The 16,379-nt window shown below is 42.7% G+C and overlaps 1 protein-coding gene across 2 annotated transcripts in view; it reads left to right on the top strand.

The window, feature by feature from the left end:
• The window catches only part of MCC (MCC regulator of WNT signaling pathway), a 212,321-nt gene that overhangs the window by 5,541 nt on the left and 190,401 nt on the right, over window positions 1-16,379 (top strand). Inside the window, exon 2 of one of the 2 annotated variants that reach the window (XM_053408630.1) lies at window positions 13,607-13,854. The exons of the other annotated variant lie outside the window; for it this stretch is intronic. Within the exon in view, the coding sequence (XP_053264605.1) occupies window positions 13,607-13,854 (248 nt within the window). The remainder of the gene's footprint in view (window positions 1-13,606; window positions 13,855-16,379) is intronic. 2 annotated transcript variants of the gene reach the window in all.

Here is a 16,379-nt window from a genome sequence, read left to right as displayed (position 1 = left end):
TGAATATTTAATTTTTTTAAAAAATCAGTTCTATCATTCATGCAGCTCTGAAATTAATTTAGCCTTCTTTTGTCATTTCCCTACCCTTTGTGAAGCTGCTTCTCAGCCACCAGAGCCAGTTGAGGGAAGAACTGCATTTTATTCTTTTGGTAAAGGCAAGCACTTTTCCATTGCACATGTCTTCCATTTAGCGTATGGCGACAAGTTAGTGCAGAATGCAGTTGTTAGGCTTGTAACTGGGGCAGAGCAGTGGAACCATGTGTCGCCAGTCTTGAAAATGCTTCACTGGCTGGCAGAGAGCTACCAGGCCAAATCGAATGTGTTAGTACTAGCATATCAAGTCCTAAATCAGGCATAGGCAAACTTGGCTCTCCAGATGTTTTGGGACTACAACTCCCATCATCCCTATCTAGCAGGACCAGTGGTCAGGGATGATGGGAATTGTAGTCCCAAAACATCTGGAGGGCTGAGTTTGCCTAAGTAAAGGTAAAGGGACCCCTGACCATTAGGTCCAGTTGTGACCGACTCTAGGGTTGCGGTGCTCATCTCGCTTTATTGGCCGAGGGAGCCGGCGTACAGCTTCCGGGTCATGTGGCCAGCATGACTAAGCCGCTTCTGGCAAACCAATGCAGCACAGGGAAATGCTGTTTACCTTCCCGCAGGAGCGGTATGTATTTATCTACTTGCACTTTGACGTGCTTTCGAACTGCTGGTTGGCAGGGACCGAGCAATGGGAGCTCACCCCGTCACGGGGATTTGAACCAGCGACCTTCTGATTAGCAAGTCCTGGGCTCTGTGGTTTAACCCACAGCGCCACCCGCGTCTGAGTTTGCCTATGCCTGTTCTAAGTGGCTTGAAACCTGAGTACCTCAAAGAGTGCCTCCTGCAATATCAACCATCTATGACCCTATGATCAAGAGATGAAACTTTATTGGTGGTGGTGGTGCCACTGGTAGCTGCCCAGTTGGCAGTGACTTGTGGTAGTGCCTTTTCAGTGGTGGCTCCCTGTTTGTGGAATGCCTTCCCTAGTGAGGTGTCATTATTGACTTTATTTTGGGAGACGGAATTAAAACAGCCCCAAGATCACTGGTTGCGAATGTTTTTTCATAGTTTTAAAGAGTGTTTTAAAACTGTTCTTGGTTGTAGCTCTTTCTAAACATTTTACCATTACTTGGGTTCCTTCAGGAGGAAGGGCAGGATATAAATCGAAAAATATATATTTGCATACATAATGAAGTTATATGGAGTCTCAGCTGTGGGAACCCTTTGCTGCGCATTAAACTGAAAACTCTTTAAATACTTGCTGGGTAGCAGAGCCACACATGGAGAGGAAAAGAGCACCTCCTGAGAGAACAATTAATTGTCAGTCTATGAATAGTTAGGCTGACATTTTAAAATGGCAGATAAAAGGATAATTGCTGGCTGATATTGGATGGGAATTCAATTTGGCATTGGAATATAATTTGGAACTCATCTAGTCAAATGGCATACATTATACTTTCCTACCAGAATACAGACATTTTTGTAACTAAATTACCAAAATGCAATAATGTCTGTTTAAAATTCAAATACTGTAGTGCACAGCAGTAATGTTTTTGGCAATTGGTGTGTTTTTTTAATACATAAAAAGTGATGGCAGCAAAAATGATAAACATTTTTTCTTTATTTATTTATACAGTATCCTGCTTTTCCCCTCAGAGTTGGGAGTTGAAAAGCTTTGCTGGGAAAAATCAACCTGTGGAGAGATGGCTTAAAAGCCTCTTCCTCCCAAGGAATGTTTCGTGGCAAGTGCATTTATGCACACACAAGAAAGGCCTTTAGGAGAGTGGAACTGCACACAACTCACTTTCATGTATGTAAGAGACATTCTAGCTGTGATTGCAAATAATAATAATAATAATAATAATAATAATAATAATAATAATAAAGCTAGTATCCTGATTGTAAAATGACAAGACTACTGCAGAAACTGAGAAGTTTATTGGGAAACGATTCAGTATTGAATAGAGTTACTGGAACTCTTAGGGAAAATGCCTCTGCTTCTGAACTGTTGTTTAGTTTAAAGATGGTTTTGGTCACATGGGTTGTGTGTATTGCTTGCTTAAAACGTACATGCTAGGCATTGCTCTGAAGAGTTGATTTTTCTCTCAATGGTCTTGCCACCCTGTGATTTAGACCAGTGTTTCCCAAACTTGGGACTCCAGTTCCCATCATCCCTGACCACTGGTCCTGCTAGCTAGGGATGATGGGAGTTGTGGTCCAAAATCAGACCGAGACCCAAGTTTGGGAAACCCTGCTCTAGGCACTGGAGGGGTTGGTGAGTCTCACATTCTGGCAATTAGGAGATAGGCTCTTCCTCCCTAAGGCAAGCTTTCTCTCATATTTACAATGAACAGTTAAAGGTTCCAGGGCAGTTCCAGTGAATGAATTGTTCTGTGTCCTGGAATCAGGTGTTTGGGTTTTCCTTTCTCCCTTCTCTGTTCCCTGCTTTCCTTTGGCTTTCCTTTGTGGCCCCTATCCACCTTGTTTCATGGGTTAGTGGTTTGCTTCTTGCAAGCTCACACATGTAATTTTAATAGGCAACTTGAATGCTGAAGCATATGCTCCAATCCAAGATATAAGCTAGTGTCAGAAACGTTGAAAACATGACATTATTGCACAGGACAGTTCTGTTTAGCGTCATAATTATTTTTACAGATTTGCAAAATTGTTTTCCCAGATTTTTCTGTAAACCTTGTAAGCCTTAAATTTGTGTTCAGTCATGTATGCATTTGTAAGATAAGGTCTCTAATTAGAAAGTCAGGCCACCTTAATTACCAATGGTATAGGAGAGTACAGTAATGATCCCAGTTCACAACTGTGTTTTATAATTTGCCTTGTGTACTCTACATATGCTGTGTTTTTTGAAATTGCTAAGAGATGTGCTTTATTCTTACTTCAGGCAGAGAGCATTTATTTGCAACTGCACAGCAGCAAAATGTTGGAACAAGCAATGGTAACATGTTAACTTTAATTTCACTATATTGTAAGGTTATGCTGTTGACCATTTCCTTAATTTGGAGTCCCCTCAAAATAGGGGTCATCTTATACACAGGGGCGTGTTATACACGAAAAAATATGGTAACTATGTAGAAGGCTGTGGGATAATGTATTGGCAACTGTGACTACTTAGGGGTCTAAAACGGATACATTTGTTATTTTATTTTTTTGCTTTCCTTTCACATATTGTTACAACTGTTATTTTATAGTCCAGACCAACAGGGGCAGCAGGAATCATGAGAGAAGTGATGACCGGCTTCACAGACACACATTGTGATATATCTCCATGTCAAATATTATGAAAACATTATCGCTTTGTTGATTTCAAACTGATTTTGGACTATGTATTGATACATCACCTAGCCCTAGTGGGGATGATTGGTTTTTTTTTAGCTGGGTCATGCCAGTGCAAGTAGATAAATAGGTACTACTGCAGCAGGAAGGTAAACGGCATTTTCATGCACTCTGGTTTCCGTCACGGTGTTCCATTGCACCAGATGCAGTTTAGTCATGCTGACCACATAATCTGCAAAGCTGTCTGTGGACAAATGCCAGCTCCCTCAGCCTGAAAGCGAGATGAGCGCCGCAACCCCATAGTCGCCTTTGACTGGACTTAACCATCCAGGGGTCCTTTACCTTTTCCTTTATTGGTTTTTTTTAGCTGGGTCATTGTGTATGATGTTTCTAGATGACTTTAGAGCAGCCATCCTTACTTGTTGCCCTCCGTACATTGTTTGGAACGACAGCTTCCACAAGACATAGACTACTATTTATTTATTTAACAAAACTGGTGTGCCACTTTATAATAGCATCAACCGTTGTCTAAGCAGTTTACGAAAAACAGTATAGAATATTCATAAGAAAGTACTGATAAAATCAACAAACTTAAAAAACAAATGTGCACAATAAAGTTCCATATCTGAGTAGGATGGCTTAAATTTTTTTTTTAAAAAAGCAGGCATTGGAAATGGCAAAGGGACCTGTCTAATACTAAATAGGAAGGGAGTTCCAGAGAAATTGTGCTGGCACACTAAAAGATGGGTTTCTTACAAGTGATTTCTTACATGAACATGATATAGCGCTTGTCAAAGTGTCAGTTCCGCAGATGGAAGCAGGAGAGTGGCCGCGTGTGGCTTTAGGCAGTCTTTCAAGTCAGCTGCTGATGGTTTTGTATGCTAATAGAAACACCTTGAGTTTGACCTAGTAACCAGTCGGCAGCCAGTGCAGCGGGAGTGTAATACTCAAAAGCTTGCCCACTATTTTGTGGTATTGGTTGGCCTAATGTATTGGGATAGGGGACCTGGGGCATCTGGCAATCAATGTGTCCCTTTAGTTCCAGATAGTACATGGGTAGATGAGTCTTTAAAAGCCTGGGACACAAATTTTAACAGCCCTCTAGCGGCTATGGTGGCTCATTCACCAGAAGCAACATATTGAGTGTTAACTCTGGATTCTGGAACTAAGCTTCCTGATGTATGTTGTGCTCTAGGAGGCTTAGCTTGGTCATAATCGTGTATACAGAGTCACTTAAGAGCCAAACAGAATTAGATAATGAATATTAGTAAATGGAATTCAGGTTGGAAGCTTTGCACATCTGGTAGGAAAAATTGATGTGCTGCAATAAAATTGCTCAGGCGTTCTTAATTGTCTGCTTCACAGTTCCTGGTGATATTGGTAGGACTTTAGAAATATAGTTAGGTTAAATTAATGGTTCACCGAACAGAATTTTGAGCAGGGGAGAGCACAAAAAATAGAGAGGCTAGGACTATGAGTAAGACTTGGTGACTTGATGTTTCTGTGAATGCTTTTCTGCACCTAGAACCCATGCTTTTGTTAATTCAGATTAAGGAAACAGAGCTACCACAGAGTATACATTGCACAGTGTTGCTAGGCAGACCTAGACTGCAGGGTAGGTAATTAAGTGGTAAATTGTGATCATTCGACTGTCGTCCATAAGGAGCAACTTGTGGGGAAGCAAACTGGGCAAACCAGCTTGCTGTAGGAGGAACCCCTTTGGAGCTCCGTGGTTGTAACAAACCTAGATTCTAGTCACAGTGGTGAGCTTCATTTTTCCACAAAAGGCTTCTAACAAGGATGTAGGAAGGCGAACAGTGAGAGGATACTGCATGGAATAAAAAGGATTCCTGAGTAATCTTTCTAATGTAAAGTGTCACATTCTTTTAAAGATCAATGATATAAGGAGTGAATGGTGGGGAGAAAGAGAGTGATGAGGTATTAGGTGTGTTCAGTTACTACAGTGTTAACAAGGGACACGGGTGGCACTGGGGGCTAAACCACTGAGCCTCTTGGGCTTCCCGATCAGAAGGTCGGCAGTTTGAATCCCCGTAATGGGCTGAGCTCCCATTGCTCAGTCCCAGCTCCTGCCAACATAGCAGTTCGAAAGCATGTCAGTGCAAGTAGATAAATAGGTACCGCTGCGGCAGGAAGGTAAATTGTGTTTCCGTGCACTCTGGCTTATATCACAGTGTTCTGTTGTGCCAGAAGTGGGTTAGTCATGCTGGCCACATGACCTGGAAAGCTGTCTGTGGACAAACGCTGACTCCCTTGGCCTGAAAGCAAGGTAAGCGCTGCAACCCCATAGTTACCTTTGACTTGACTTAACCGTCCAGGGGTCCTTTACCTTACCTTACCTTACCTTATCTTACCTTACAGTGTTTAATAACTTAACTAAAAGTTGCAATCCTATAAACACTTTGCTGGGTGGAAGTAAGTTCTTTTGAATTCAACAGGTCTGTCTTTTGAGGAGAAATGTATAGGATTGCACTTTGAAGCTTCAGTTAATTTAAAAGTTGCACCTGTTTGATTAGGCAACAGATTAAAAAGAAAGCACATGGCTGTATTTTTTTAATGCAAGCGCTTATAAAAGCTGCTGATGGCAAGTTCTATCTATTCTTAAGAAGTATTCCCTCCACCTTTTGTCCTACAGGACTGCTGTGTCAAGAGAAGTGTTTGAAACTCCCATTGTTCTAGGCGCATTTTGCGACAGGGAATTTCATTAGCGTGAGCAGTTTCTGAGCTCTTGGCGCAGTACTGCACCTAAGATTTCAGATTAAAACTGCAGAGTGGAAGGAAAGGAGGACCTTTTTCTGCCCACTTCCAGCTACTCTCTGAAGACTGGAGAAGAGACCCTCTTAAGAATATTAGGGGGGGGTGGGCAGGGGAAGGACTAGACCATGTGAAAACTGCAGTTCATTCATTTTCAGCTTTGTATTCTTGTTATATTGGGACGCGGGTGGTGCTGTGGGTTAAACCACAGAGCCTAGGACTTGCCGATCAGAAGGTTGGCGGTTCGAATCCCCGCGACGGGGTGAGCTCCCGTTGCTCGGTCCCTGCTCCTGCCAACCTAGCAGCTCAAAAGCACGTCAAAGTGCAAGTAGATAAATAGGTACCGCTCCGGCGGGAAGGTAAACGGCGTTTCCGTGCGTTGCTCTGGTTCGCCAGAAGCGGCTTAGTCATGCTGGCCACATGACCCGGAAGCTGTACGCCGGCTCCCTCGGCCAATAAAGCGAGATGAGCTCCACAACCCCAGAATCGGTCACAACTGGACCTAATGGTCAGGGGTCCCTTTACCTTTATCTATTCTTGTTATAAAAAAAGCACGCCTAGACATTCCGTTGTTGCGCCCACAACCTAGGTTTAAGGTACCATTTAGCTCCTAGCTTTCATCTCAGTTTCTAACAATGGTCAAGAGATTGTTGGTATCTGTTAACTGATACTATGCAGTGGGTTGATGACATCAAAAGGTAATTGTGATGGTACGCCAACAAACAACCTACTACACAGTTTTAACTGTCTCTGTGATGACCACCTTCCAACAACCCTGGGCTCTGGGTGTGTGTGAGAAGCAGGATCTTGGTGCCAAGGCCTGGACACTTGACCTATGCCTTTTCACTTGACCACCTGTATGGTCCCTATGTGCACAAAAACTGTTTGAAACCTGAGAATAGTAGGGTTTCCATGCTGTAGTTTGTATGTGCATAAGGACCACACAGGTGGTCTAGTAAATGTGTTTAGTTTGCGATGGGTTTAGACTTGCCTCCCCAGGTTTACTGTACAGGAAAAGGCATTGTGAACTTGTGAAGAAACCTGTTTGAATTGATGTGTGTAGCACAGAGAGCTAACATTTATGAGCTTTTAGTGATTTCACGGTCTGTGCGTCAGATTTTAGCATACAGGTTTAGAGATGGTATTTTAACCAAATTTTATTTTTTAAAAAAGAGTCTCTTGCAGTTTAAATAGGTGATCTTATTCCTGTATGATGCCACTGAAAGGAGTAATTTCACATTTTTATGATAATTGTTACATAGCTTGCTGGAGGAAGAAGGATTACTCTTGTGTGCTGATAACCTGAGAAATGGTTTTACATTGCCTCCTTATGGTTTCTAATATATTTGTACAGATTCTTATTTCACATATTTCAGTTTGTCACTAGATACCGTATTTTTTGCTCTATAAGACTCACCTTTTCCCTCCTAAAAAGTAAGGGGAAATGTGTGTGCGTCATATGGAGCGAATGCAGGCTGCGCAGCTATCCCAGAAGCCAGAACAGCAAGAGGGATCGCTGCTTTCGCTGCACAGCGATCCCTCTTGCTGTTCTGGCTTCTGAGATTCAGAATTTTTTTTTTCTTGTTTTCCTCCTGCAAAAACTAGGTGCGTCTTGTGGTCTGGTGCATCTTATCGACCGAAAAATACAGTAATTTGTTTAAACCTATTTTGGAAGAGATTAGGGTAGTCATGTGTATTTTATCCGCATGTCTTTTCCTTCTCCATTTTACAGCTCGCATTGAGTTTGAACAGGACTTTCCTTACAAATGACCTCAGTTTCCTTGGTCAGGATCTGATAAGCCCAGAAATGATACAGATAAGGCGGGTTCAGCGCTCGCCCACCTGTCCATCCAACCTCAGCTGAAAAAACCTCCAAGGAAGGAGAGTCCACAACCTCCTGAGGGAGACCATTCCACTGTCGAACAGCTCTTACTGTCAGAAAGCTCTTTCTGATGTTTAGTTGGAATCTCTTTTCTTGTAACTTGAAGCCATTGGTTTGGGTCCTACCCTCCAGAGCAGGATAAAACAAGCATGCTCCCTCTTCCACAAGACAGCCCTTAAAGTATTTGATTGTCTGAACATGGCCAGTATCAGCATTTGCACTCTTTTGAGCCTTCCAGTTGATCAAGGCAGAAGCTTCTGAAATACAATGCAACCCTTGTTTTATTTTGGATTGCTTCCATTTTCTGAGTTCAAAGATTGCTTTCCCCTTCATGTGGGCCTCATGCCAAACATTTTTGTCTGAGGAGCCTTCCTTAGCAAGTGTAAATTGGGACTAATAAGGAGGAGGAAAGCATTCCAAGATGCAGAGAATTGTAATGAAACCTTCCCCTCCCTCCTTCCATTTTTAAAAAAGTAAACAAGGGGTACAGAACAAATTAAAGTCATAATGCACTTCATTGAACATTTCAAGCAGGATGGGTGGTGGCAGGGTTGTCCAGACAAGCCTGTGAAATTGGTTTGGAAAGAACTACTTGAATACCTGTAAGCTCTCTCTACTGTTGCTGAGAGTATTCATGTGCATCTGACAGAAGTAGCAGCGAAAATAGGGACTATCTCCTTTGTTTAGTGGCTGTTCTCTGGGTGTTAATTAGCACGGTTCATCTTAATGAGAACACTTGCCACCTAATTCCTGCTGATACTTTTATTGGGAGCTAAATTTTAAAATATGCAAAGCATATTTGCACAATCTCAGTAAAGGTGGCAAGAAATTTAGAACATTAAATTATATATTAAAAAAGGGTTAACCGTAATAATAAGAAAGTGCTACCCTCCGAAATTAAAACTTGGCTTATGAGAACATTAACTGTGAAGTGAAATCGGTATGGTTTTGCCAAATAAATTCAATACAGCATTTGCTATAAGAAAGAGTTACATTTTTTTTAAAGACATAAATCTGATGATAGCAGATTAAGAGCATTTTGGTAACCCCATGCTTTTATTTTCTTTATGAATTACTCACTCACCCCAAACCGAACTATCACTATGGAACACCTACAAGAAAGTTATTTTTAAAAAATTTGATAATCAGAGAAATATGTTAAAATATAATTTACTATACTGTATTGCTTCGCCTTTGTTTTATGTTACAATTCCCATCATCCATGACCATTGGTTCTGTTAGCTAGGGATGATGGGAGTTGTAGTCCAAAACAATTAGAGACCCAAGTTTGGGAAGCCCCGATTTAAATTGACTACAATATTTTATGTATATTTTGTGAAGGAATAAAATTGTTTTGTTAAAGTATATAGCTGGTGTAGTTTGATCATAGGGGATTGTGAGCAACCTAAAGAACCCTACATCCTAGCCGTGGGCCTTTTAGTCAATCTACAGTAGAGTGCTGCTGCTCTATATTCAGTAGGTACTGGCAGGTGTCAGGGACCGTGCTGAGGAGGGCTGCGCTGAGGAGGAATGATGGGAGCCTTCCCCTCCCCCTCCTCCTGCTCCTGATCAGGATCCTGAATCTTCCCAGGAGCAGGAGGATAATATAGATTTGGAACAGTGGTTTGCAGAGGGACATAGTTCAGAAGGCAGAAGCTAGGAAATACTGGATGGGGAACAGCTAGGAGAAGAAGCACTGTGGGGGGAGAGAGCCAACAGATTCACTGTCTCTAGACAGCACTCCTCTGCTCAGTCCAAGGACAAGAAGAGCTGATGAGGTGGAAGAACAGAAAGCACAGAGATTATGAGCTTTTTTCCAAACTATAGTCCAGTCCCAGTTGTGTCTGAGGGATAGTGAACTGGCCACCTGTTTAAAAAGTTTGAGGACCCCTGTTCTAGAGGCTGTCACATGGCTGTTTCACATGCTAAGGAGGTTTTTACATGGAAGTCAAGGTCTCCCTGAATGCAGTCGGATTGTTCTTTTATAAACAGGACCTAAATAATAAATCCTTAAGCCAGTATGACAATGTTGTTTTCGTGGATAGGATTCCCACTGTGTTTATGCTGCAAAATTTTGATCTTCTACTCTGCTGCAGACTTCCCAGGAGCCTTCTAAATGTCTGCATCACAGAGAATTGAAGCTATTTTAACTTGCCAGTATCTCTTTGATCAATTAATAGTGTTAGAAATGAATCTATCTCATCGTACTCCTATTAGCATTGGGACTTTTCCCAGAGTAGCAGCTGGTGGTTGAAATACGTTGCAGCAGGAACCTTGCCATATTTCACATTCTTTGACTTCTCTTTGAGGGAGTCCTGTCTTAGTAGTGGGGAAAGCCACTGAGGTTTCAGCTTTCATGTTTGTCTTTTGGTTTTCGTTTCTTATCGCTTAGCAAGAATGTTATGTTGGCTTAACCATCTTGTAGTTCTGGGATCTTTAATTGGATACTGCTATGCAAGTTCTTTTAAAATAAGAGCTAATTTCCTGAAAGAGGCAAATTAGCTTTGATTTCCTCGCTGCCTCCTCACATGCTCAAATGGGTATTTATGAGTCGAAAACACTTTCTCTGTCACTAAATCAGCAAGGTTAATGGACACTGAGTGAACCAGATATGCAGTAAATCTATGAGTACATTCCACTACATTAATACTGGAGTTTTTAAAAATATATGAATTATATACAGTGACTGACAGTCTTGGCAGTGTGGAAGATTATAAAGCCAGTGCAATGTTACATTTTGTGGCATGTAGCAGTAATATGTTGGAGGCCAGGAAATTGTTCCCCATGCTTATAGCTCTAGGCAGCTTAGGTTAATTGTTCTGAGCTAAGCTTTTCCGCACTGATATACTTTTTTAGATGGGTTCTAATGTTAGGATGGATTTTAAGGGCTCTGTAAACTTGTGTTAGAATTTAACTGAAAGGCAAGACTTTGAAACCCACACACAGTACAGTGGTACCTTGAGTTACATACGCTTCAGGTTACATACGCTTCAGGTTACAGACTCCGCTAACCCAGAAATAGTGCTTCAGGTTAAGAAATTTGCTTCAGGATGAGAACAGAAATCGTGCTTCAGTGGCACGGCAGCAGCAGGAGGCCCCATTAGCTAAAGTGGTGCTTCAGGTTAAGAGCAGTTTCAGGTTAAGAACAGACTTCTGGAACGAATTAAGTACTTAACCCGAGGTACCACTGTACTAGTATAAGACCTGAAAGGTGATACTAAAAAGCACGGGCAAATAAAAAGTTATTCCCATAGTATCAAAAGGGCACCAAAGTTATTCAGCAGTTGAACAGACTCCCACAAGAGGGGTGGACCAGGGGTCAGCAAACTTTTTCAGCAGGGATGCCGGTCCACTGTCCCTCAGACCTTGTGGGGGGCCAGACTATATTTTTTGGGGGAAATGAATGAATTCCTATGCCCCACAAATAACCCAGAGATGCATTTTAAATAAAAGGACACATTCTACTCATGTAAAAACACGCTGATTCCCGGACCATCCGTGGGCCCGATTGAGAAGGCAATTGGGCCAGATCCGGCCCCTGGGCTTTAGTTTGCCTACCCATGTGGTGGACTCTCCTTTTCTGGAGGGTTTTCAGGAGAGGTTGTATGGCCATCTGTCCTGGATGCTTTCGTTGAGATAACTGCTGCTGAAAGTTGAACTAGATGGCCCTTCCCTTCTATCTCAGCAATGCTATGATTCCGTGAAGTTTTCAAGGCTTCTTGATGAAAAACTTGGAAACAATAGTGTTACGCTACCATTGGAAACCCCCCTCCCCCCGCATCTAAAGTTGTTTTTGGCATGCATAGAGGAAATTCCTTCATTTTATCTGTAAGATTTTTTTAGCTGCCATAGGGTCACAGGGTGAGTTACAACAATATAATCATACAAGTAAAACAATTCCAAACAAAGCTAGCATAGTGTAGGTTAAACAAAGCAGAAGAGCTAGGTCTCAGAAAAACACCTGAGCTGTCAAAGCGAAGGTAAAGTGTGCAGCAGAAGATATAAAAGAGGGAGGGGGGGAGGGCCATGGTCCAGAAGTTCCCAGGAGCACCAGGTAGGACTGGAAGAGAAACCTCTCTGAAATCTTAGAAAGCCACTGTCAGTCAGTGCAGACAATCCTGAGATGGATCAGTAGTCTGACTGCATATAAAGCACCTTTCTGTAAAGGTGTTAGATACACCTCTGCGGAAAGGGAGTTGCACAACTTAAAGGCTACCACAGAGAGAACCCCTCTCCCAAGCTACCATTCCCTGAATTTTTGGGGGGGGTGGTGGAGCTTCCACATCTGACTTGGTTTTATCTGCATGTATTGGTGTGGGTTGTTTTCAGTTTTCAATCTTACGTTGTGTTTTTTTGCAGATTTGGTAAAGACTCTCCTCCCTGGAAGAGAGGGGAGTGGTTGTGGGCGGGAGCCCGAGCTCCGCCCCTGGCCGGGGGCCTTAGCCCCCGCCCCTCCTCACCTGGCTGCCGCCCACGCCCACCGGAGGCAGCCAACCAGGTGTCTCCGGGGGGCGTGTTTAGCAGCTTAATGCTGTGGCTCCAGCTCCGCCTCCTCCTTAGTCGTCGTCATCCCGCAGCGAGTATTGGTGTGGGTTGTTTTCAGTTTTCAATCTTATGTTGTGTTTTTTTGCAGATTTGGTAATAGAAATGACCAAAGGTTGTACCCATGGATACTGTGTGGTTCACAGAACTTGTAATATGTCATGTTTGGGAGTGATTGTGTGGAGAGGAAAATGCCCAATTCACCTGTGTAAACATTGAATTGGTTGCACATGGGTAGATGAGTAAAAAACCCGGGACACAAATTTTCACAGCCTTCTAGTGGCTATGATAGCTCATTTACCAGAAGTAATGTCTTTAGTGTTAACTCTGGAAGTGTATACTCGATTCTGACCAAACCAAGCCTCCTAGAGCACAATATACATCAGTTTGTTTTACTTCTACTTCTTTGTTTGTGTTTCACAACCTCTGTGTAGTCTTGGTCATTCTCAGTTGCAATGATCAAGGCACCTACAAACGCCAAAACATTAAGTACGGGTATGTAGTTTCTCAAGGGTTTGCTTTACAGTGGTACCTCGGGTTACATATGCTTTAGGTTACGCACTCCGCTAACCCAGAAATAGTGCTTCAGGTTAAGAACTTTGCTTCAGGATAAGAACAGAAATCGGGCTCTGGTGGTGTGGCGGCAGCAGGAGGCCCCATTAGCTAAAGTGGTGCTTCAGGTTAAGAACAGTTTCAGGTTAAGAACGGACCTCCGGAACGAATTAAGTACTTAACCTGAGGTACCACTGTATATGGCTCTGCCAAGAAAGCACTGGTGTTTACCATATGTTCAAACCAGGGCCGTCTTTAGCATATGTACCACCGGGGGGCAAAGATCCGCTCAGCACCTGGTTCAGATGGCCCTGGTTCAGACATCACTTCTGTGGCTGAAATCTTATCTCAAAGTTCCTTTTAAGAAATGGGGGGGGGGGGGGATGAAGTTACTTTATCAGACTTGAAAACTTCGTTTGAATTACTGGCTACTAATCATCCAGTACAGAGGTGCTTGTCTTTGTACAAAACTACAATTGTTTGGCTCTTCTCTTTCTCCCTTTCTCCTTTCTCTCATGTATCTAGGAATGACTTGCTAATGGTTTGCCGCCAACTGAACATGGAGGATTCTGTGGCTGAGATCATGCATCAACTTGGCGCAGATGAAAGTGGGAAGATTTCCTTTCAGGAATTCACACGATGCCGCATGCAGCTTGTGCGAGAAATCAGGAAGGAAGAAGTGGAACTCTCTGTGAAATCAGATGACTCTTGCAAAAAGAAAACATTAAGGGATAGAATAGCTTCCTGGCCAACAAGCAGCAATAACAGTTTGGGTAAGTGTTGTTTCATTATGCCTCCATTGTCTAAAAGTAAAGATTACACAGATACGGCCACCATTGTGGTATCATCTAGTTTAGGCTTCTTCAACCTCAGCCCTCCAGATGTTTTGAGACTACAATTCCCATCATCCCTGATCACTGGTCCTGCTAGCTAGGGATCATGGGAGTTGTAGGCCAAAAACATCTGGAGGGGTGAGGTTGAAGAAGCCTGATCTAGTTTATTGGAGTAAATCATTTTGTTTCCAGCATGCTTGTTTTAGCATCATTTGCGGAAATTGTGCATGTATTTTAAACTATACATATTGGGAACACACTACAAACTTCTATGTGTAAAACATTTTGCTAAACATGGCTGTACATTTATTTCCTACATCTATGCACAGGTGTAGGACGCAGGTGGCGCTGTGGGTTAAACCACAGAGCCTAGGACTTGCCGATCAGAAGGTCGGCAGTTCGAATCCCCGTGACGGGGTGAGCTCCCGTTGCTCGGTTCCTGCTCCTACCAACCTAGCGGTTCAAAAGCACGTCAAAGTGCTTTTAGATAAATAGGTACCGCTCTGGCGGGAAGGTAAACTGCGTTTCCGTGCGCTGCTCTGGTTCGCCAGAAGCGGCTTAGTCATGCTGGCCACATGACCCGGAAGCTGTACACCGGCTCCCTCGGCCAATAAAGCGAGATGAGTGCCGCAACCCCAGAGTCGGTCACGACTGGAACTAATGGTCAGGGGTCCCTTTACCTTTAACTATGCACAGGTGTGCTTTGGAAAATGTATGAAGTGGTCGTCAAGATCTCCCCGTTGATACTTGCTTAGTTCTCAAGCTTATGGTTCTGGCAAGTAGCAGCAGCTTTTTTCTCTGCATGAAAATAGAGAGCTGGGAAAGAGGATCTTAGGCTGCATTTGTTTTGGGCAGCTCAGCCCCTAATAGTTGTTTATTGGGGTTTTTTAAAAAAAACAAAAACAAAAAACCTGCAGTTTTAGGACCAGAGTTAACACAATCTCATTTTGACTGAAGTTCCACAAAACCAGGAAATTGATGCCTTTATAGATGCACCATGTGATCAGCAGTGATGCTGTACGTTGTCACAGACTGATGTGTTTTTCCTCTGTGAAGTTAGGCAATTATGTGTCCTTGCTTGTTTAATCGTGTCCGACTCTTCGTGACCCCATGGACCAGAGAACGCCAGGCACTCCTGTCTTCCACTGCCTCCTGCAGTTTGGTCAGACTCATCTTTGTAGCTTTGAGAACACTGTCCAACCATCTCATCCTCTGTCGTCCCCTTCTCCTTGTGCCCTCAATCTTTCCCATGCTACCATCCTATTAAACTTGGTAGTCCTTGCTACCATTCTATTAAACTTTTTCTTGTCTGATCTTCCCATAAATCTGGGTGCAATAACGTCTCATCCTCTTGCAAACCTTTTTAGAACTTAGATGATTGCTCACTTGATTTGCAGATTACTGTAGGAAAGAATATCTAACTGTGCAAAATAAAAAGTTGCATTTTTTTTTTAAAAAAAGAAGGCCAAGTGTTCCAAGACCATGGATAGCCACAAGTTAGAACAAGTTGATTCCTGCAAGTATCTCAGGAATAGCTTTCATTACCAATTGGACTGTGCAATTAGCAATTAGCACAGGCCGAACGAAAATATACCGTATTTTTCGCCCTATAAGACGCACTTTTTCCTCCTAAAAAGTAAGGGGAAATGTGTGTGCGTCTTATGGAGCGAATGCAGGCTGCGCAGCTATCCCAGAAGCCAGAACAGCAAGAGGGATCGCTGCACAGCGATCCCTCTTGCTGTTCTGTCTTCTGGGATTCAGAATATTTTTCTTCTTGTTTTCCTCCTCCAAAAACTAGGTGCGTCTTATGGTCTGGTGCGTCTTATAGAGCAGAAAGTGTGGTGCACTAATTGCATTGCCTTGATATTTCTTCACAAAAAGCAGTAAATTTGTTGCAGCACCCTATGGGTGTACACAGCAAAAGTTGCAAACCAGAATTTGTATGGAGCCTCAATCTGGTTTTCTGGGCTTAAGTTTTCATTAGGAACAGCTTGGTGTTTCTTTCTTGGACCTATACTGGGCCTTAACCATGAAAGTCAGACTTAGCTCATTAAAACTTGGAATGGGTATACTTTACTCACTCTGAATCTGCTTTCCTGCCCCTCCTATTTCTCTGTTTTATCAGGTATTGCTCAATTCTTTTGTATCTATGTGGGAAAGAGAGTTAATGGGGAAAGTTTCTGTTGCTGGTTCGTCTTCTTTTTATCTGCTGTCTTTGTACCTAGTGCAAATCCATGGTTTAGAGAATAAAAGATACAGATTTGAAAAAAGCTACATGCATCAGCTAATGGACCACATGCGGTACAGTCTGGGCCTCTCTTGGTCTGCTTTTAAGAAATTCATATCACATCTACATTTTTCTGTAGTTACCTAAGTACAGAATAACAGTTTTGTTGGCACATTTTAACGTTTTGCCCTCTAAGATCCTACATAGCAAATTAGCCAAACTTCTCTTTACGGATAGG

The sequence above is a fragment of the Podarcis raffonei genome, chromosome 11, assembly GCF_027172205.1.
Source record: "Podarcis raffonei isolate rPodRaf1 chromosome 11, rPodRaf1.pri, whole genome shotgun sequence".
In the NCBI taxonomy this organism is placed as follows: Eukaryota; Metazoa; Chordata; class Lepidosauria; order Squamata; family Lacertidae; genus Podarcis; species Podarcis raffonei.
The sequence above is the reverse complement of the archived record's forward strand: the minus strand, read 5'-3'. Positions and strand labels throughout refer to the sequence as shown.